This window comes from Euphorbia lathyris, chromosome 6 (assembly GCF_963576675.1).
Source record: "Euphorbia lathyris chromosome 6, ddEupLath1.1, whole genome shotgun sequence".
NCBI classification, from domain to species: Eukaryota; Viridiplantae; Streptophyta; class Magnoliopsida; order Malpighiales; family Euphorbiaceae; genus Euphorbia; species Euphorbia lathyris.
In genome coordinates, this window is record NC_088915.1 from 32,135,853 (window position 1) to 32,157,706 (window position 21,854).

General features: G+C 35.7%; 1 protein-coding gene across 1 annotated transcript; it reads right to left on the reverse strand.

Annotated features, from left to right (window-relative positions):
• Window positions 1-262: 262 nt before the first annotated feature.
• Window positions 263-2,940, reverse strand: LOC136232577 (expansin-A4). Its single transcript, XM_066021802.1, has 3 exons — window positions 2,733-2,940; window positions 2,337-2,655; window positions 263-1,032 (listed from the first exon to the last, which is right to left on the reverse strand). The coding sequence occupies exons 1-3, from the start codon at window positions 2,881-2,883 to the stop codon at window positions 723-725; spliced, it is 780 nt and encodes a 259-aa protein (XP_065877874.1). The 5' UTR covers window positions 2,884-2,940; the 3' UTR covers window positions 263-722.
• Window positions 2,941-21,854: the final 18,914 nt, after the last annotated feature.

Sequence of the window (21,854 nt, forward strand, 5' to 3'; positions counted from 1 at the left end):
TAACACCTTCGTAAAATTTTACAATATTGTTGAAAAGTATTTTGGTTTGCCTATAAAATCGTTTCAATCTGATTGGAATGGTAATCTCGTAAACAAAGAACAATATCTCATTCTTCTACTGAAACCGAGTAGAAGAATGAGATATTGTTCTTTGTTTACGAGATTACCATTCCAATCAGATTGAAACGATTTTATTACAATAAAAGAAATAAAAAATTTGAATTAAAGTTGACAAATAAAAATAAGGCAAAAGAGGAAAATAGAAGACAATAAAAATATATATAGCAAATTGGACTATAATTAGTACAAAATACACATCTCAATTGTATACCCATAAATCATACACTACTAATTACTTCTGCTACTGATACTAATACTAATAGTACTATATATTTTATAGCTGCGGGCTGTCAATTTTGTGCAGCCGCTTCAGCTTCAGCCTCAGCTTCAATTCTCCAACCTCTTTTAACTTTCTCACACACCAATCAGAAATGTCAAAATATAACACTAGTTTTCCATCCACTCCTTTTTTTTTTCTTCAAACCCCAAAAAAGAAAAAAGTCTTTCGTCCACTTTCACATCCCCTACCAAAAAAAAACCATGGTAAACAAAAAGAAAAAGAAAAAGGATCAAAAAAAAAAAAAAAAAAAAGGGTAAAAATGTAAATATATAACGTCGGGAAACTTGAATTTTAGCTTTGGGGATTTGGTTAATTTTGAAAATCAGACTCTAAAATTCTTCCCAGTGAATGTTTGACCAAATTGCCAGTTGGAAGGTGCTATATTCCATGAAGTGGAAGTGCGTCTGTCACTGCCTGTCACCCTAAAAGAGAGTGATTGACCAACCAAAACAGCGTTTGACTGCCAGTTTTGACCCCAGTTACGGCTCAAACTCATCCATCCAGTCCTTGTTCCTTTTATGCTAGCCTTCACGATATCCCCTGCACCCGCCACATTGGAGATCAATACCAAGTTAAAGTAACGGAACCCATTTATTGTAAACCTTATTCCTCCCCTCTTCCGGCATGGCACCCTGTGTAAATAAATAGAAACTGTGAGGACACTTTCGTCATTAACCGAGAATAAATCAGGAAATGTTAGCATGGAACCCGGAGCGTGATTTTAGCATAGGACGCAACAATAAGGCACTACTGTGTGGGCGTCTTCGGGTTTAGTGTTTGACGAAGTGTGTCTTTTTTACTTTCTAGTCAATAATAACGGTTTCACAATTAAAGAGAATGTAATGAGAGGTTAGGTTACCATAATTAATTATGCATGGTCAAACGCGGTTAATTGTCTTGTCTTTAGAGTGGAAATCAAATATCAGCCATATATTTTGCATCAAAACAGATATTTACCATATTATTAAATAATTTTTATTATGTAAAAGAATTAAATAGTATTTGTAGGTTATTGATATATGCCTAATGTATCTTAGTGACGTATGATGGATAACAATTTGTATAGGGGAAGTTTGATTTGGGTCCAATTAAATTAATTCATAGATACCATAGGACAAAAAGGCTGACTGTGTAATTTAACATTTTAAAACAAACCGAAAGTGACTATCAACGGTAAACAATAACGGCTCCTCATAAATATTTGAGTATACCTATAAATATTATGTGGTATTTTGGTCATTTGCTACTAATAAAGATATCAACTTTACCTGCCATATCACCAAAACAATAACAACCAGAATCCGACCCATATACACCAGTATGGGACCCACTCAGACGTTTATACAAACTACATAGCCTAACCCACGGTTTTGATACAATATAAATATTAACCAGATATTATCACCAATTTTCAATATTTATCTATTTTTAAATTCTTCCTTGAAAAAAAAAAAAAATCAATCAATTTTAATATCTAAATATATAAAATTTGATTAGTTTTCAAATTTTTAAACTCCTAAACTTTAATTTTTACTAAATTGATTATGGTTAAATACTTTAAAGTTATTATTTAAGTAAGTTTCTATATTAAACATCTCAATTCACATATATTAAACATCTCAGTTGATATTACACGTTATAAACCGAAGGTCCTCCATAATAATTTATCTATCTTCATCTTGAATGGGTTAGACTATGCTTATTTTGTTTTTTTACAAAATAAGATTTACTTTGTTTTTACTATCATTGGATGAACTTACTTTGTTAAAGTTCACCATCATCCAATGGTGAAAAAAACAAATTAGATTTTATTTTATTTAAAAACAAAGTAACCATACAAGGTACCCACACTGAATTCGAAAATAATATAGAAACGGAGTTATTTCATTTTTTATTTTAAAATTGAAGAATAAAAAGAGGAAGAGAGAGAGGTTACCGGCGGTAGGCAACAGGGACAATTCCGGCACGGTACTCAGCGATCTTGAGGAACATAGGCATGGCGAGGTCAAAATGAGGGCGAGGAGGATTACACCAACCGCCATTGTCACTAGGTTGAGCAAAATTAGGTGGACAAAAATTGGTAGCAGTAATTAAAATTGAAGGACTGCCTGAATGGCACCATTTTGGGTCATTAGCACACTTCAGTTCAAAGCAAGCACCGCAACTCAGCCCATTGTTGAACAGAGCTGTGCTCAGTGCTGCTGTGCTCACTCCATATCCTTGGCTATACAGATTCCCATATCCACAAGCTCCACCTGTCCAAATCAACTAATAAATACATATTTTCACCAAAATATCGCACATTATATTATAGATTAGAAGCAATTATTACCCATGGTGCCAGAAGCATCAGAACCACCGTAGAAGGTAGCATGAGCACTTTGCCAAGCACCGCCGGAGTAAACACCGGGGATTCTCGCTTCCGATATACACATTAGCGACGAAATTAGGATTGCAATTGAAATTGCAGTAGCAGCTGCCATATTTCTTCTCTGATTTTTAGGAGAAGAGAGTGTTAATGGGGGATGTGAGGAAGTGGAGGGGAAGAGAGCAGAGTACTTAAAGAGAAGGCAAACAGGGGTAGTATTTGGAATTTTCAAATTTGGGCCATCATTATTAATTTCTTCATGTTTCTCTAACTAAATATGGGGGTTTTTTCTTTTTAAATCTCCCCCATTCTCATCTGCTACCACGCGCTTCTGTTTTGTGGGGTCTACTTGTTTATTTGTCCTCACTTTCGAATTTCATTGGATGTGTAATATACGTGCTTTCTTAATGGGAGTGTCTAACTTCTTTTACCCAATTTTCCCTCCTCGGCAACCAATTACTTTTTCGTCTGCCATATTCATGTGTCGTTTCATAATAATAATAATACTAAAAAAGTCCATCAAGAAAAGATAATACTAAAAAATTAAAAATTAGGGTTATAATTATTAATCTCTTTTTCTCTTTCACATTTCACAGCATTTGCATGTGTGTGGAGTTAAAATTTACATGACCAAACATTTTAATAAAAATATAACTAGTAGCTGCTGAGTCAATTTATTTCTTTATAAAAAATTGTACTTCTCTTTCGTACCAATAATATTGTTCAATTATATATTATAACAGTTCATTAATTTATTACTTTTTCCTGTTACAATATATATATATATATATATATATATATATATATAATTAACAATGTTTTTTATAAATGTTACATTTCTTTGTAATTTATCATGTGTTTTTTTAGAGGTACCGTATAATTGATCATGTTAAAACTTAATATTTAAATCAAGTACTTTTTTTTTTATGGGAAGCTAAATTCATTTAAGAAAAGTTCAAACCATGGCAGACAATCTTCGAACCAAAAATGATTTTGAGAAAAAAGATGCTTAGTCCAACAAACTACTATGAGTATGAGCTATTCTATTGCACTCAATTTTAATAAACGAAAAAGAACAAGTAGCAAAATTTCAATTTTCCCGAGCAGTCTGGCTATTTTCCTGAGCGGCCTAGCTATAATCTTGTCTATACAAAGGCTCAAAGTATTGTGAATCATTTCAATTTTTATGCATTAACCTGTGGATTTTTATTTCAACACATTAAGGTTTTCCTCTTTGACATTAAACTTTTGCTTATCAAATTAGCTAGATGTAAACCAGGATATGGACCGGTTCTATCGGGTTTTTTTAATAAAACCTGACGAGTCCAAGCCTAACCCAACCCGGAATAAATTGAGTCGGGCTCAGGCTTGGACCTAAAATATAAATCTCAAGTCCGTCCGTCCAAGCCCATTTGTATATTAAAAAAATACAATTAAAATGTCACACCAACTTTTCTTTAATAAAAAAAATAGTACACACAACACAATACACTGGTAAGGTAAGTATATATATCATCTTATAAAAAATATACTTAATTTATATTTATAAATTAATATATATATTGGGTCGGGTCGGGTCAGCCGGCCAGGACCGATGGAAAATTCATATAGCCTAAGCCCGCCCAGTTTCTGGTGAGCTTATACGGGCTTAGGCCGAACTGGGCCTAACACCAATTTCATGTGTCTAAGCCCGGCTAAATGGGCCTAGATCTGGATGGGTCAGTCCGGTTCGCCGATCCATGCACAGGTCTAGCTAGATGTGAACGTAAAGTAGGTTTTTTTTAAAACATAAAATAGGTTAATTAAGCATTACTCATTGTCATGTGTTTGAAATTATATGTTTTACATTTCAAAATAATTTTTTTTTATGTTTTCTTTATAGCCACATCACATGTGTAAAAAGAAATTACTTGAAGAGTTACTTAACACTAGAGATGCCAAAGAACTTTCCAACATTCCAATTTGATAACTACCATTTTTTCTCTTATCGTGGTTCTACTAGTAGCTCCGCTGTGATGTGTCATTGGGTTCGGACGTAGACACTCCGATGATAACGTCAGTAATATCATAGGAGAATAATCAGTATTAAAAAGGGGAAACTTACTTGTAGCATATCCTAATTGGGGTATATATACTCTTTTTTGCAACTCTTTTGCTTTAATTGAGCTTAATTGTCATCAATTATCCATTTATTGTCTTTAACTGAGCTTAGTTGTCATCAATCATCCAACTCTGCATTAATCTTGCATTAATTGTCACTAACTCTGTATTAATTATCATTAATCTTGCATTAATCATATATTAATTGTCATTAATCATTCTTCTAGAAGCAATAACAGTTTGTCATTATTTTTACTAATTGTTATTATTCTTTATTCTAGAAAGAATAACGGTTGATGACATCATTTATAAATAAGGATGTTATAAGTAAAAAAAAAAGAAACTCTTTAGGGCTGTCCAACTTCTAGGCGTACCTTGCATTTGAATGTGTTTTTATTGAACATATTTCCTCAGGTCAATAGGAATGAGATACGTCATTAAGATTTTCTATTTTTCTAAGCATTCTGCTCAAGATGAAACTCCTTCTTACGTTCCATATTCTAATAAAAATGTTCGGGAGTCTAACTCAAAGAACTCTCACTTTTTGAGTCATCAAAATATACCAACATGTTGGGCTTGGACTTTGATAATTTTTTATTATCAAACTTCTTACGTACATCATCAACTCTTTTGCGAATCAAAGTCACGTAGTTCTACCGCCATTCTAGGCATTCGCCACTCTAGCCTTTATTCACCATTTTTAAGCTTTATTCGTCCTTCTAGGGTCTTGGCACTTTAGGCCCTTGTCTTTCTAGCCTTTATTCATTTTTCAAAGTGTCTTTACTTTATTTTTGTGAAAAATTCATTTTTCATTTGCCATTCCCGGCATTCGTCATATCAGACTCTTTCTTCATTTGTCATTCTTGGCATTCGCCACATCAAACTTTTTCTTCATTCTCCACAGCGGGCTTTTTCTTCATTCGCCGCACTTGGCATTCGCCACATCAGGCTTTTCCTTCATTTGTCGCATCATGCTTTTTCTTCATTCGTCATGTCGAGCTTTATTGTTACCATTTAGACATTCACCATGTAAGGCTTCATATTATATTGTTGGAGGACTTGTAGGATCTCATTGACATCTTCAACATCATGAAGATGATCTTAGTGATCATGTCATCAACATATATTAAAAATTTGCTATCATCCTTTCTTTTAAAGATTTTTTTCATCTTTTGGTACGTTGCTCCAACATTTTTCAATCTGAAAGACATAACTTTAAAACATTACGTGACCTGATGAGTAACAAATGAGGTCTTAATTTGATCATTTGGTTCCATCTGTATATGATGGTAATTAGACTTAACATCTGTGAAGAAATATACTTTGTAACCGGCGGTTCCATCTACCAAGATGTTAATGGAGGGCAATGGATAATTATTTTTAGGACAAGCTTTATTGATATCAGTAAAGTCGATGCACATTCGGTACGATCCGCCAAGTTCCTTCACGAGGACGACATTGGCTAACCACTTGGTATATACCACCTCTTCACTGGTATTTGCCTTTTTTAGCTTTGTTATCTCTTCTTCAATGGCCTTTTGTCTTTTGGGTCTATGGTTTCATTTCTTCTCTGCGACTGGTGTTGCATCTTCCACCATGTTTAACTTGTGAGTTATAACATCTAGGCTTACTCCAATCAGAACTTCATCCTCTCATGCAAAGACATTTTCTCATTCGACTAGAACCCTAGTAATGGCTTCTTTTATCTCAGGTTTTAACCCTTTAGCGATTTTTACTTTCTTTCTAGTGGTTATTACCAGCAGTATTGTTTCGCCAAGTGTCGTTCTTTTCCTTATGGAGTATTGACAGTGACACTAAGTAAATCTCTTGTGCCACTTTTTGGTTTCCTTCATCATGACTCCACCTTTGTTAGTGGGAATATAGATTGTCAAATGTCTGATGGAGACTAGAGCTTCAGTTTCTGAAAGAAATGGTCTCCCTAAGACGACGTTATACGCTAATTGTCCATCCATGATGGAGAACTCTAGATCACCTTTCCATGCCCGGTCGTCATCCTCTATCTCGCATTCCAACATCACTTAACCCTTGGTTTGTATCATATGTCTAGTCACTCCCAAAATTTCTACAAATGTTGGTTCAATTCATATCAGATATACCTTCAATTTGGCGAATGCTCCTTTGGTGATAGCAAATGTTGGTTCTTTTAATTGGGGGCTGATACTCTGATCCGCCACTTATAACGTTTATAACGCCTTTTGACTTCTTTTTTTGTTCAGACATTTGCTTAACTTCTTCAGAATCCTCGGTGTTATGGATGAATCTGTCTAGCTTGCCTCTTTCTATCAGTATCTCTATTTCTTTTGATAACTCCCAGCAAACTTCTGTATCGTGACCATTGATTATGTGAAATCAACATTAAGCTTTGGAGTTTCACCCCACATTTCCCCACCATTTTGGGGTTCATTTTGGGACGTTAGTTAAAGTTTAGTAATTATAATGTTAAAAAATGTGAAGTTAAGTGATTTTTAAGTTACGTTTTGAAATTTAGTAGCCATATAGTGAAAAATGAGTAAAGTTTAGTGACAATAGGTGTAATTTACCCCTATAAAAATATATTAATTTCAATTTTTGTTCCATTAAAAATATTGTGATGGATTTATAATAAATTATATGGTGATAAATGAAGACAGTCTTGATCACATGCACCTTAATGAGCATGTAGAATTTGCTTATTCACCGTTAGATCTAGGCTTATTAGAATCCTAAGGTGGAGATTTAAAGCATCATGAGGCTTAGATTTAATAAGCCTATATCCAACGGTGAATGAGCAAATTCACTTGCTCATTAAAGTGCACGTGAAAGTTCCTGGAAATGAAGATATGTTAGATTATGGTTTATCATAAACAAAAGATATGTTATTTTCAGCTCTATTAAAATCAGAAAATGAAGACAAGAATATCAGTTGTAAGAATATTCATCAGGGAAGGCCCACATACATACCCAGTCTTTTTAGTTCATGGAGACATAAATACCCTTGGACTCTACTGTATCTCATGCTTAGATAACGTGACATCACTAAGGACAATACGTGGAAAAACAGGAAAAAGAGTAAATATCCAGTACGGCGATTTCTTTAAACACAGCAGATCGAAATGATGAATCATGCATTGCGTTGCGTTGAGCACAAGTCTGGGCGTGATGTGCGGCTCTGATATAAGAAAGTAAAGAGCGGGTGGGTCCATACCTAAGATTTAATGGGGTCTGATGAGGATACAATATTATACTAGTAGAAGACACTAAAGTCGGAAAGCATTCAACGTGGGGCCAATAGGACCCTTTTTATTTTATTATTTTATTTTTAATTTTAAATAAATAAAATAAATTTCCGTAATCATCGGTCCATAGAGTCCGGTGGGCTTTAACTGTAAATGGGGGCATATACAAAGGGCACAATCTCGAGCCGCACGCGCGCGCACAGACAATCACTACTCTCCATGCCTGTTTGCCTTAATTTTTAGCTTTTGGAGTTACTATTATTTTCTGTTTTTAAGATTTTATTCTACGCACAGACATCTCCCAGCTTTCTATTTACTTTTGCCACATTAAATCTTAGCATTTATCAATTTATTTTTTATTTTTATTTGAAATTATACTTTTCACTCTCGAAATTAAATTTTCCAGTTATTTTAATAACCATCGCACATAAAAATTATTTAAAAAATATAAATTTCGAACTTAGTTATATTGAACTCTCCTTTCAAAAAAAAGTTATATTGAACTCTATTTTATCTAATTCATTACGGGACGTTTGATATTCTATTGGGATAGAGATAGAGATAAAGGTTGTGATAGGGATAAAGATAAATGGTTGGGATAAAGATAAAAATAGTGGCTTACTAAACCCAGCCCCATTTTCATACTTCCAGTCCCGGAAAAAGACGTAACCGTCCTTTAACCAAAAACTGAAAATTTGATGGATGGCAATCCGTTATCACCGGGAGGAGACGGGAGTGATGTTGTGTCTGAATTCGAGGTATTTTTCCGATTGAACTTCCTTGCATTTCTGTAATTTGAATTAAAAAAAAAATCTGGTTCGGCACTCGGGCATGTGAGCATCACGCCTCACCATGTGGTGGGGCGTATGAGTATCACGCCCCACCACATGATGAGGCGTGATAGCCACACGCCCCACTATGAGGTGGGACGTGATACTCATACGCCCCACCACAAGGTGAGGCGTGATGCTCACACGCCCGAGCTTATTTTTGACCGTTTTTCGGATTTAGACACCGAAACGCTGTAGAAATGTCACGTTTTGGACTGTAATGTTCGTTATTTATCATTTACAAGAGGTTTCGTGGGAACAATTTGACGGAAACGACATAAATTACAGTTCGCAGTTTTTCCCAAACAAACGTTTCAAACATATCATGAAGCTGTTAACTGGGCAAAACAGACGGCAATTGGGATCGGGTTCGAGTTAACCACATCGTCGCACAAGACGGGGCGCAAGTTAAAGTGGATATTGGTTAAATGTGCTCGTGGTGTTAAGAATTATAAAAGGAAAAAGGATATGAATATGAATGTTATACTACGGAAGAATACACAAACAAAGTACTGTGGTTGCGAATTCCAGATAAAGGTTATGGAAATCGCTGAATTGGGCGGTTGGGTGGTGAATGGGATTCCTGGAGATAGAGGACATCACTGTCATCAATTTGCTGTATATCGTCAGGGCTACAGACAGATGAGCGGACTAAGCCCGGCTTCCAAAAAACTTGTTTGTGAAATGAGTTCGGCTCAAGCTAAGCCTTGTGCTATTTTTGCTGCAATCAAAGAAAAACATCCGGAGGATTGCCCGACACAAAGACATATCTATAATTACAGGGAGAAAATCAAGACTGAGAGCTTTGAGGGTCGGGATGTAATCGGTCAGTTTTATCGGCTTGCTATAGATAAGGACTACATACATTGGACGCAAGCGATGCCGTGCAGCAATGTCGTGACTCACTTATTTATGGCACATCCAACATCGATCACACTGTTCCGATCTTATTACTTGTTTGTTGGTATGGATTCAACATATAAAACAAACAAGTATAAAATGCCATTTTTTGAAATCATTGGAATGACGCCTTCAAACAAAAACTTCTTGATCGCCTATGCAATCATGAAGGATGAAACTGAGGGTAGTTATATGTGGGTGTTACAAAAATTGAAGCTTTTGCTCCAACCTGATGTGCATCCGACAGCCATTGCTACAGACCGGGAGTTAGGACTGATGCGGCCGGTTCGTGAGGTATTTCCTCATACTCATCATTTATTGTGCACATGGCATATTAATAAAGATGTGGAGGATAGAGTAGGCAAGTTGAGTGGAATGAAGAGGTTTGGTGAAATTTTTAAGAATTCCAAATGGAAACGTATAATTGAAGCCCCGACAGTAGCCGAATATGAGGCGGCAGTGGTAGCCATGAAGAATACTACTATCAACTGGCCTCATGTGATTCAGTACGTGGAGACCACATGGCTAGTGCATATTTGTCGAGCATAGACGAACGATGTGTTGCACTTAGGAAACACCACAACCTGTCGAGTGGAGAGTTCACATGCACAGTTGAAACAGTGGCTGAATTCATCCACTGGTGCACTCGATACAGTGTGGGCGAAGGTGCACAAGGACATTGAGGCTCAGATCGAGGCGATCAAGTAAAACATTTATTCTGTTATTTGCTTTAATCTTTTAAAATTTAATACATTAGTTTTGTAATCCTTCACTGTATATAATCAGATACTCACTCGAGGACTCGAGAAGAAGATCTGCGGTGAATCACTGTGGAGCACCTTTCACATATCTCGACTTACACGTTTCACATTACTGCTTGGCTGTACTAAATGATGAGCTCAAGCGTATGCACGTATTGAGTATGGATGTGGTAAGTGAATGCGGATGCGTGTTGCCCAAGACTCATGGCATTCCGTGTGCATGTGAGCTTAAAACATATATTGACACAGATGAATCGGTTCGTGTTGATCGCATCCATCCTTTTTGGAGATCTCTTGCGTTTGAAGGGTTGAGTGACATACCAGTTACTGCTCCAGTATATGCTGACGAGTCTGAGGATCACTGATTTTTTCAATCTCTTGTGGAAAAGGTTGAAAAATTAGATCCTTCAATGGTGCGTAGCATATCGATGATGATTCATGATCAGATAAACCCGGAACAAAGTGGCTTCAAAGAACCTGAGGTCAAAGACACTGTTAGGGGTAGACCAAAGGGAAATTCATCAACAAAACGAAATCCGAGTGCATGGGAGTACAGTCAGGTACCACGAGGTCGAGCACGGTCCTCAAGTTCGAGGAGTAGTCGTAGTCGAGGCCGTTCCTCATCCTCATCTGTGCATAACAGCCAGATACCGGATATATTTTATTTCATTTATATATATGTTGAAGTTAAAGTAAATATATTTTTATTGATGAATTTCATATATTAATATTTTCAGTCGGATTTGATGCGGATATCACCGGTTACCACCATTTACATCGGGTTCAAGGTCTCATCGTACCATTTATTACTGGATTCCATGATGTTGTAGCAGATGGTAACTGTGGATTTCGTGTTTTAGCCGATGCCATCATTTATAACCAGGAGGAGTGGAAGCTGATGAGAGTGCTCATAGAGAATGAGATGTGGGCAAACCGTGATCTGTATGCGCCAGTGTACGGGAACGGATTTGATGCTGCCCTCACACGTATTAAATGGGCAGGAGCGGGTTGTGGTGAGTCCCACTAGATGGTGAGTCCGGATGACTTATATGCTGCTGCATCTGTATTGAACGCAATAATTTTCCTTTTTACTGCACAACAGTTAGGATGTTGCACTATACTGCCGATGCGTTCGGACGATGGAAGACCACCAGAGCGAGAGATTGTAATTTGTCATTTGGGGAGTTATCATCACTACATACATCTTTATTTACATCCTACGTTTCTAGTGCCTCCCATTGCCACCCAATGGCGTTTATATTGTCATCCGAGTGTTCGTCACTTCGAGAATCTATACGCTGAAAGGAGAGAGGCTTGGACTAAATTATATTAGTTTTATATTTTGTGATTAATAATATTTATTAATTAACTTATATTATTTTTACTGATTTTAGGACTAAATTGTATGGTATTTTTAGGTTTTAAGTACAATTCTGTATTTACGGGTTTAACGGCCTATTTACGGGTTTAATGGCCTATTTACGGGTTTAACGAACTATTTACGGGGTTAAAAAGCTATTTTTTTGCCAATCCGACACGCGGGCGTGTGGCTATCACGCCTCACCGCGTGGTCGGACGTTATAGACACACGCCTCACCGCGTGGTCGGGCGTGACAGCCAACTGCCCGACCTTGCGGTGAGGCGTGGGGCTATCACGCCCGACCACACGGTGAGGCGTGATACTCATACGCCCGACCACGCGGTGAGGCGTGATATCCACACGCCCGCGTGTCGGATTGGCAAAAAAAAATTGAAATTCCCCTCCCAAAACCCATGAAAGGGCATTTTCGTCTTTTCACGGGGCTAGTGGTGGGAATTTGGGGCTGGGTTTAACAACACTCTAAAAATATGATAGTTGATAATTATTATTCAATGTTTGGTATGTGGGATGAGGATGGAGATAAAATAATACATTTTACTATTTTAACCCTATTTAAACTACATAACATTAATTTGAGGGATAAGATGTACTTTTCCATCCTATTAAAATCGCAGGAGCTTATCCCACCTCCTTATACCCCTCCTCTCCTGGGTATAGGATTTGAGGGATAAGAGGCTTATCCCTCATCCGTCTCACTCTTCTATCTCCCAAACAAACACGAGGTAACTTATCTCGTGTTTTTTTTATCCCTATCCCACTTTCTATATCCATTCTAACAAACACCCCGTTAGTTCATAACAGATTTTTATAATTATTATAGGTTTAATGTGAAAAAAATAAAAAAATATTTAATGTATTAAAATAAAACATCAATTATTCAATCCACAATAAAGAATCCAAGGTGGTTTTTTTTTTTTTTTTTTTTTTTGTGTGGTAACAGATGTTATTTATTTTGCCTAAATACATATATGTTTGGAGATATATGTTTGGAGAGTAAGTTGTCATTTCATGATAAGTAAGCGTAGACTTACTTTAATAAACATCTTTTAAAATTTCAAATATGGAAGAATGGCGAGAAAATTAGGTACAATTCAATTAAGATGTAATACGATCAGTTTAGTTGAATTAAGGACAGTATGTAAGGGTAGATTAATATTTTTCATATTTCTAGCTGTTGTATATAATTGACCTTAATGGTCAGTTGTAGATGAACGATTCTTCCGCTCTCTAAGCTACGATTTTCCCTTTCTCACTCATCGAGTTACTCTCTAATCTTCTCATAGATTCAACAATGTTCTTGATTCTTCAATGCTAAATGACTCATATTCATCACAATCTTAATTCTGTTATGTTATCAGAGCGAATTTGCTGCGTTTGATTTCGAATTCCCTCGTCAATTTCTGTTTCATCAAGACCAGATCTAGGTTTTGATTTTCATCGCAATTTCTTCCAAATCTTTCAATTGCGAAATTCATCTCTGTGTTTGAAGAATGGCAAATCAAACCAATCCTTCCCTCATCACTTCATCGAGTGGTCCAACTTTGATCTGTCAATCAGTAGGATCAATTGATCCTTCACAAAATCCTTCAAGCTGTTTTTATCTTCACTCAGGAGAGAATCCGAGTCTTGTTCTTGTTGCTCAACTACTTACTGGCAACAATTATCACTCATGGAGTCGCGAATTCAAGCGAGCGTTGCGAGCCAAAAACAAATTGTCATTCATCGATGGAAGTATGGAGATTCCTGCAATTGGACATGATTCTCGATCCGCCTGGGAAAGATGCAACACAATGATTTTTTCTTGGATTAGTAGATCTGTAAGTCCTTCGATTGCTCTTAGCATTCAATATTTTGACAATGCTTGCGATGCTTGGCTGAATCTTGAAAAAAGGTATTCTCAAGCTGATTCTATTAAGATTTCTGAACTTCAGGAACAATTGTATTCTTTTAGTCAAGGATCTTTGTCTATCACATATTACTATACACAACAAATGATAGTTTGGGAAGAGTTGATTAACTTTAGGTCATTATCTTTGTGTATTTGCACACCTACTTGTAAATGTGCACCTCTGTTGACAAAAGCTAAGAAGTTTCATGAAGAGGATCTTGTTATTAGGTTTCTCAAAGGTTTGAATGCTGCATATAGTGCTGTTAGGTCTCAAATTTTCCTTATCAAGCCTATGCCAGATCTTACAACCATTTTGTCAATGGTCTTGCAACAAGAAAGGCAAAATTTGTCTAGTTCTGTTCAGATTGAGTCTTCAATCAATCTTCCTAAGTCTCACTATCAAGATAAGAAGAAAACTGGAGCCAAATGCAGTTTTTGTGATAAACCTGGTCACACTGATGACCAGTGTTATAAGAAGCATGATTTTCCACCGAATTTCAAATTTACCAAGGGCAAGAAGGGGAATGTGACTGGAAATGTTGTTAGTGAAGATGGTGGCTCTTCAGGAGATCATACTCAGATAGTACATTCTGCATAGCCAGGGCATTCTACTTTCTATCCAGGGCAAGCTGTCGAGGCTGGACAAACAGGCATCACTTTATCTAAGGATCAATATGCCAAACTGATTGGCATGCTTGATGATCATAACAGCAACAATGTTGTTCATTCTTCCCATATTGTTGGCAATGTGGTGTCAAGTACATTTTCTCTACCTCATAAACAGCAAGATAGTCTATAGTCTCTTAGTATAGAGTGGATTTTGGGTAGTGGTGCTACAGACCATATAAGTAATACTAAATCTTGCTTTCAGGACTTACATACGGTTTCTAATGTTACTGTTAGGCTACCTAACAATCAACAAATTGATGTCCAACACGTTGGCACTGTTAAATTGAACGGTCATATTGTCTTGTATAATGTGTTTTACATTCCAAGTTTTAAATTTAACATAGTTTCAGTTAGTAGATTAATTGCAGATGGCAAAATTGCTTGCATTTTTACTGACAGAAATTGTTCTATACAGGACACACATCTTCAGCTGATGATTGGTTCAGCTATGTTGTGCAATGGGTTGTATGTTCTGTCACAGGAATGCAACTCTCCTCATAGTTTAATTTCTATCGTTACTGCTGTTACTGCAAATAAATCACAGCCTTTTTCTGCCAAGGAATTATGGCATCATAGGCTGGCACATTTTCCTTTTTCAAAGTTAGATATGATAGGAGGATTACCTATCTCTTTTACTTGTAATAAAACCACACTTGTTGAACATGTTGATTGCAATGTATGTCCTTTAGCTAAAATGAAAAGACTTTCATTTCCTTTAAGTGAGACTGTAACTACTTCTGTTTTTGAGCTAATACATGTTGATGTATGGGGTCCTTTTAATACTGAGTCTTTTGCTGGATATAAGTACTTTCTTACTATTATAGATGACTATACTAGGTTTACTTGGATATATTTGCTAAAATCTAAATCTCAGGCTCCTAAGTGCATTAAGGGTTTCTATGCTTATGTTCATATTCATTTTGACAAACCTATTAAGACCATCAGAAGTGATAGCGCTCCTGAACTCAAACTAGTGGATTTTTGTATAGAAAAAGGTATTGTACACCAGTTTAGTTGTCCATATACTCCTCAACAGAATAGTATAGTGGAAAGGAAACATCAACATTTGTTGAGTGTAGCTAGAGCCTTAAGATTTCAATCTGCTTTACCTTTAGAATTTTGGATAGATTGCATATGGCATTCTGCTTACTTGATTAATATGTATCCTACACCAGTCTTACAGAACAAAACACCTTTTGAAGTTTTACATGGTAAAGAACCTGTCTATACTGATTTGAAAGTGTTTGGTAGTTTAGTTTACATAATTAATTTTGGTCCAGGAAAAACAAAATTTGATACTAGATCCATTCCTTGCATTTTTGTAGGTTATAAACCTAATGTAAAAGGTTACAAGGTTTATAATTTACTTACTCATTTATACACAGTGTCAAGGGATGTGAAATTTGTTGAGCATAACCATTTAAACAAGAACATACTTCTTTATTTCCTGAAACTATTAATCCATCTTTAAATATTGATTTTTTACAAAGCTTGGCACCTACGTTTGATGATACTGTTGTACCCCAAAGAGCAGAACATGTTCATTCTATACCTTTATCACATATGCATGTTGAACAGAATAATGAAGTTCATATAAATGAACCTACGTTATCTACTGATGTTTTTGATCATGATATTGTTCATAATGCTCCATCTGTTTCACAACCTAGTTCTATTCACGAACAAGAACAACTTGTTTTACAACCTGAGCCTGTGGCAACTAATGAGATGGTAGATGTGATTTTGCCCATTATAAAGTCTAGTAGGATTAAAAATAAACCTACTTATCTCACTGAATATCATTGTAATCAGTTTAGTTCCATTTCTTTTAATCCTAGTTCCAATGTCAAATATCCTTTGTCTGATGTCATTGGTAATGAGCATTTAAATGATGAGCATAAGCACTATGTTCTCAATCTTACTATTTTACCTGATCCCAAAACTTACAAAGAGGCTGTAAAGCATGAGTGTTGGAGGAAAGCAATGGATGCAGAGTTAGCTGCATTGGCACAAACCAAAACTTGGACTTTAGATGAATTACCTCTAGGAAAGAAAACAGTAGGTAGATTATGGGTGTTCAAGACCAAATTAAATAGTGATGGCACTATAGAAAGACATAAGGCACGTTTAGTTGCAAATGGCTATACACAAATAGAAGGCATTGACTATAGAGAAACTTTTTCTCCTGTGGTCAAATTAAGCACAGTTAGGCTCTTATTGGCATTGGCTGCTATTCAAAATTGGCCATTATACTAATGTGATGTGAACAATGCGTTTTTGCATGGAGACTTAGATGAAGAAGTTTATATGGAACCTCCTGAAGGCTTATTTTTACCTAAACCTGGTTTGGTGTGTAAATTGCAAAAATCCTTATATGGATTAAAGCGAACTAGTAAGCAATGGAATTCTAAATTGACTACTTTTCTAGAATCTCATGGTTATAAGCAATGTGAATCTGAACATTCCATGTTTTTCAAAGAAAATTCACATTTAATTACTGTGTTACTAGTTTATGTAGATGATATTATACTCACAGGTAATGATTGTGCTGAGATTGATCATATTAAAAGGCTTCTAAATGATAAGTTTAGAATAAAGGATCTTGGACAACTAAAATTTTTCCTTGGTTTAGAAATTGCCAGAAATTCTACGGGTATACATATCTCACAAAGAAAATACACTTTGGAGCTTCTACAAGATGTTGGACTACTGGCAGCCAAACCAGCGAATACGCCTATGGATCCAACACTGAGATTGTCAAAGGATCAAGGAGAGCCTTTGGAGGATGCCACAGTGTACATGAGATTGATAGGAAGGTTGATTTACTTGACAAATACCAGACCAGACATCACCTTTGCAGTCAACTGTCTTAGTCAGTATTTGTCTAAACCAATGGATGAACATATGAAAGCTGCCAAAAGAGTTCTTCTTTATTTGAAGAAATCTCCAGGACAAGGGTTATTTTACTCAAACAAGTCTGAGTTAGCCTTGAAAGCTTTTTCAGATGCAGATTAGGCAACATGTATAGATACAAGAAGACCAGTTACAGGTTTCTGTATTTTTCTGGGTAGTTCTTTAGTAAGTTGGAAAAGTAAGAAACAAGTAACCATTTCCAGATCTTCAACGGAGGCAGAGTACAGGGTCATGGCATCTGTTGCTGCAGAGGTTCAATGGTTGACATATCTATTGCAATTCCTTGGAGTGAAGCACAAAATTCCCATTCCAATTTTTCGTGACAACAAATTAGCCATTTACCTCACCAGCAACTCTACTTTTCATGAGCGTACAAAGCACATCGAGTTGGATTGTCACTTTATGAGAGAGAAAAGCAGGACTCATTCATCCTCTTGTTGTTACAACAACAAATCAACTGGCAGATATACTGACCAAGGCTTTGCCATCAAGACAGTTTACTTTTTTCTTAAACAAGCTTAGATTGCTCAATATATGCATTCCAGCTTGAGGGGGGGGGGGGGGGGGTGTAATAGGATCAGTTTAGTTGAATTAAGGACGGATTAGGAATTAGTTTAATATGTAAGGGTAGATTAGTATTTTTCATATTTCTAGCTGTTGTATATAACTGACCTTAATGGTCAGTTGTAGATGAACGATTCTTCCGCTCTCTAAGCTACGATTTTCCATTTCTCACTCATCAAGTTACTCTGTAATCTTCTCATAGATTCAACAATGTTCTTGATTCTTCAATGCTAATTGACTCATATTCATCACAATCTTAATTCTGTTAAGATGCAAGTGAATTTGGTTTCAAAAGTATTTTATTTTTTTAAAAATACATTATGATTTAATTTTTTATTGTTTAATCTCTCCATCTTTTAAATGGAGACATTACATTTTTTATTATTTATTTTTAAACATATTAAATTCTTAATCTTTTTAAATGAAGATATTAAGTATTTTATCATTTATTTTTTGAACACATTAAACCTCTTTTAGACGATATACTTAATTATGTGTGTTATTCAAACTTCATGGTCTGTTTGTTTCAGCTTTTCGAAGGAACGTTTAACGTTTCAATCTAAACTGCATGAAATATAATGTTTGGTTAGATTTATATAACCGTATCGCTTAACGTTTTCTCTAAAAACTGCAGCATTTTCGATCTTTTCATGAACAAATGTTTATAGTTATTTGTTATTGACAAAATTATCCTTTTTATTTCCACAAAATATGTTTTTTCTTTAACATTATTTTTTATTTCTATAACATAATTACCAAAAGAACAAAATTTTGTTGCTTTCAATAAATTTTTTATTTTTATTTTTATTATTTAGATTTTTTTATTAATTTATGTAATACATTGGCCTTGTTTATAGATTTTAGTTGTTATATGTTAGCTGATTACATTAGTTGTTAGCTGATTTGACTAGATGTTGTGTAAACTTGTTTGGTAAAATTTAGCTGATTGATGTTTTTGTAAAATGACAAATAAAGACATGTTAAAACTTTTATTTGGGGTTAAAGAGTAGTAATTATGGGTAAAAATGTCATTCAAAAAAGATGAATCAATAAACTAATAGAAAAAGCTCCTAAGTCTGATAATTTGGAAGCAATCAAAATGATTTCTAAGAATCATTCTATGGGTCTTAACAGTCGCAACCTCATCAAAGCTATTATAAGGCTTTGCTCCTCCTTTGAGTTCGTAGAGTTCAGACACATTTTTAGAGAGCAGAATCGTGTTGCTGATCGCTTGGCGGCGGCGGGCCATGAAGGGACGTTAGGCGTTACTACCCTTCCTGTTTCCCCTAGTTTCATCTCTCATCTTCTCTTAGAAGATAGGATTGGGGTTAGCTTCCCTAGGCTAATTCCTGGGTAGTTTGTTGTTATTCGTTTTTCTTTTCCTTTTCTACCAAATAAAAAAAAGAAAAAGCTCCTAAACCCAGTTTTCTAAAATTAGCTTTGTGGAGCCAATAAGATTTTTTTAATATATAATAAATTTATACAACGTATTCTCTTTTTATAGGACCTTTTCGCTACTACCGCATTGTGCCATCCATATGCAAACTTAGGAAATCACTATTATAAGTAGCAAACTGCTTTGAACGAGCAAATTTCTCTAACTCAAGAGGATTTGAACCAAGTTGATTGGGAAAGCGAAGGCTGAAGCTTCTTTAAAGGGGGTTAATCGCGAGCAAGATAATCGCCTCCATACTCATATAGCTACCCTAAAAGCTCTGGAAAATGATCTGTAGAAGAGAAGAAATAAAGCTGCTAACTACCTGAAGGCGCGAGATAAAGTTGAAGGGGAAATGTACAAGCTTAAAGATCGGGTTGCCGAGCTTGAAAATGAGCTTGCAAATGAGAAAAAAGTGCTTCTGAGAAGGTGAAAGTTTCTTTCTTGACTCAAGATCTGCAAATAGTGAGAGATCCCTCTTTAACTCTTCAGGATAAAGTGGACTTACTGAGGATTAGTTAAAAATAACCAACATTTCTATGAGCTCAATTGATTCAAATTTCAAGAAGAAATTGTCTTGACAATAAACGATGTTGCTCATCTTAGCCTTAAATGATCTCTTAGGTACAAAGTTTTCTTTTTACGCTCTTTAAAGACTCATTTTCCTGAAGTTTGTTTTGAATACTGGGCTAATCTCCTCCCTCTTAAAGATGATGAGCCCGTAGATGAAATGACCAATGAAGGAGAATTTTCGGATCCTTCTTAGTACATTTTAAATTCATTTTCCTTATGTAAATGGATGTTTATTTACAACCAATTTTAATCCATGTAAGTTTTGACATAAATTTATGTTGAATGAATGGTATAAAGGCTCAATGTCTTTTTAGGATGCATCGACTTATTATTGTGATTAGAATCCTTATAGCATATATAGGATTGATTGTTAATACATTCAAAAGAATTCAAAGTAAGAACTTGAAAAAGAATAAGGAACTTATCATTACTCGAATGTCAAAGGACAAGATTATAATAATTTTTTCTTTACTGCCGAAGGGCAACATTACATGTTGAAACATCTACTAATAGGATTTTCTTAAGGCTACAACTTTCTATGTTCGGGGAATGGGCTTTCCTGAAAGTTCCCGGAGCTTAGAAGTGTGCGTGTGTTAACATATTCAGCAATTTGAAATGACCTTTCCCAGTTGCGCCATAACTTTCCTTTGTCTCTTCTGGATTATGGAGCTTCAGTACTTCGGAGAACATAGTCTCCTTGAAAGTACTACATTGGCCGCATGCTCTTATCATATGCTGCCTTTGTCTTTTGTTTGTAAGCATCCACTTTTATTGCTGCATGATCTCTTTTCTCTTCAAGAAGGCTCAACTTCTAGTGCATATGGCCTTCGTTATCGACATCAGAATAGAAAGTTGTTCTTGGGTGATATGCCCACAAAACATTTTGTAGCTTATTTACCCATGGACCCTTCAACTTTTCCAGCATCTTCTTTAGTCATTGCACCATCGTTATGTTGGTCACTTGTGTCATACCATTGGTTTGTGGGTGAGCCACAGAAGTAAACCTAAATTTTATGTGCAAGTTTTCATAGTGTGTCCGGAAGGCTTTATAATCAAATTGCTTGTCATTATCAGTGATGATGGTATGCGGAATTCTGAACCGGCAGAAAACCATTTTTTCAACAAATGAAATAATTTAAGAGGAGGTGATAGCAGAGATAGCTTCAGATTCGGCCCATTTTTAAAAATGGTCTACTGCCACTATCAAGAATTTCTTTTGGCCTTCGGCTTTTGGGAAAGCTCTAATTATATCAATTCCCCATGTTGGAAAGCTCTCATGACCAAAGCTGGAGATCAGATTATTGATGCATAATTTTGACCGATAGAACATTTCTGTACAAAATCAGTCGCATCCTTAGCCAACTTAGGCCAATAAAAGCCTCGCAGTTGTGCCTTCTTTGCCAAAGCATCCTTTCCTTCGTGAGCTCTACATATCCCCTCGTGATTTTTTTTGCATGATGTACTTGGCTTCATTGAAACCAACACACTTTAACCAAGGCCATTCAAAAGACCTTCAGTGAAGTATATTTTTGATGACTGAATATCTGTCTGATTTCCTGACCACTTTAATATGTTCATTCTTATCTTCGGGTAAGATTCATGTAGTAAGATAAAGATACATATGATAATACCATTCTTTTGTGATATCAATTACTAGGACCTCCTTTTGCTAGATACTAGCATAAGAAATTCTTTCAATTCAGCATGAGCACACACGAGACCCGTTGGGAGTCAATGCAGTTTTAACCAAGTGGTCAGCTTCATAGTTTTCTTCTCTCGGTATTCTTTGAACATCCAGTCCTTAGCCCTCTTTTTCCCCCTCTTCTAAGAGTTGCC

What these genes read in the sequence shown, in the direction of transcription:
- LOC136232577 (XM_066021802.1), bottom strand. Translation starts at nt 2,883, where the DNA reads ATGGCAGCTGCTACTGCAATTTCAATTGCAATCCTAATTTCGTCGCTA. An exon ending in TGATGCTTCTGGCACCATGG is followed by an intron (nt 2,656 to 2,732) that starts GTAATAATTGCT and finishes TGATTTGGACAG; the next exon opens with GTGGAGCTTGTGGATATGGG. An exon ending in GTCCCTGTTGCCTACCGCCG is followed by an intron (nt 1,033 to 2,336) that starts GTAACCTCTCTC and finishes TTATTTACACAG; the next exon opens with GGTGCCATGCCGGAAGAGGG.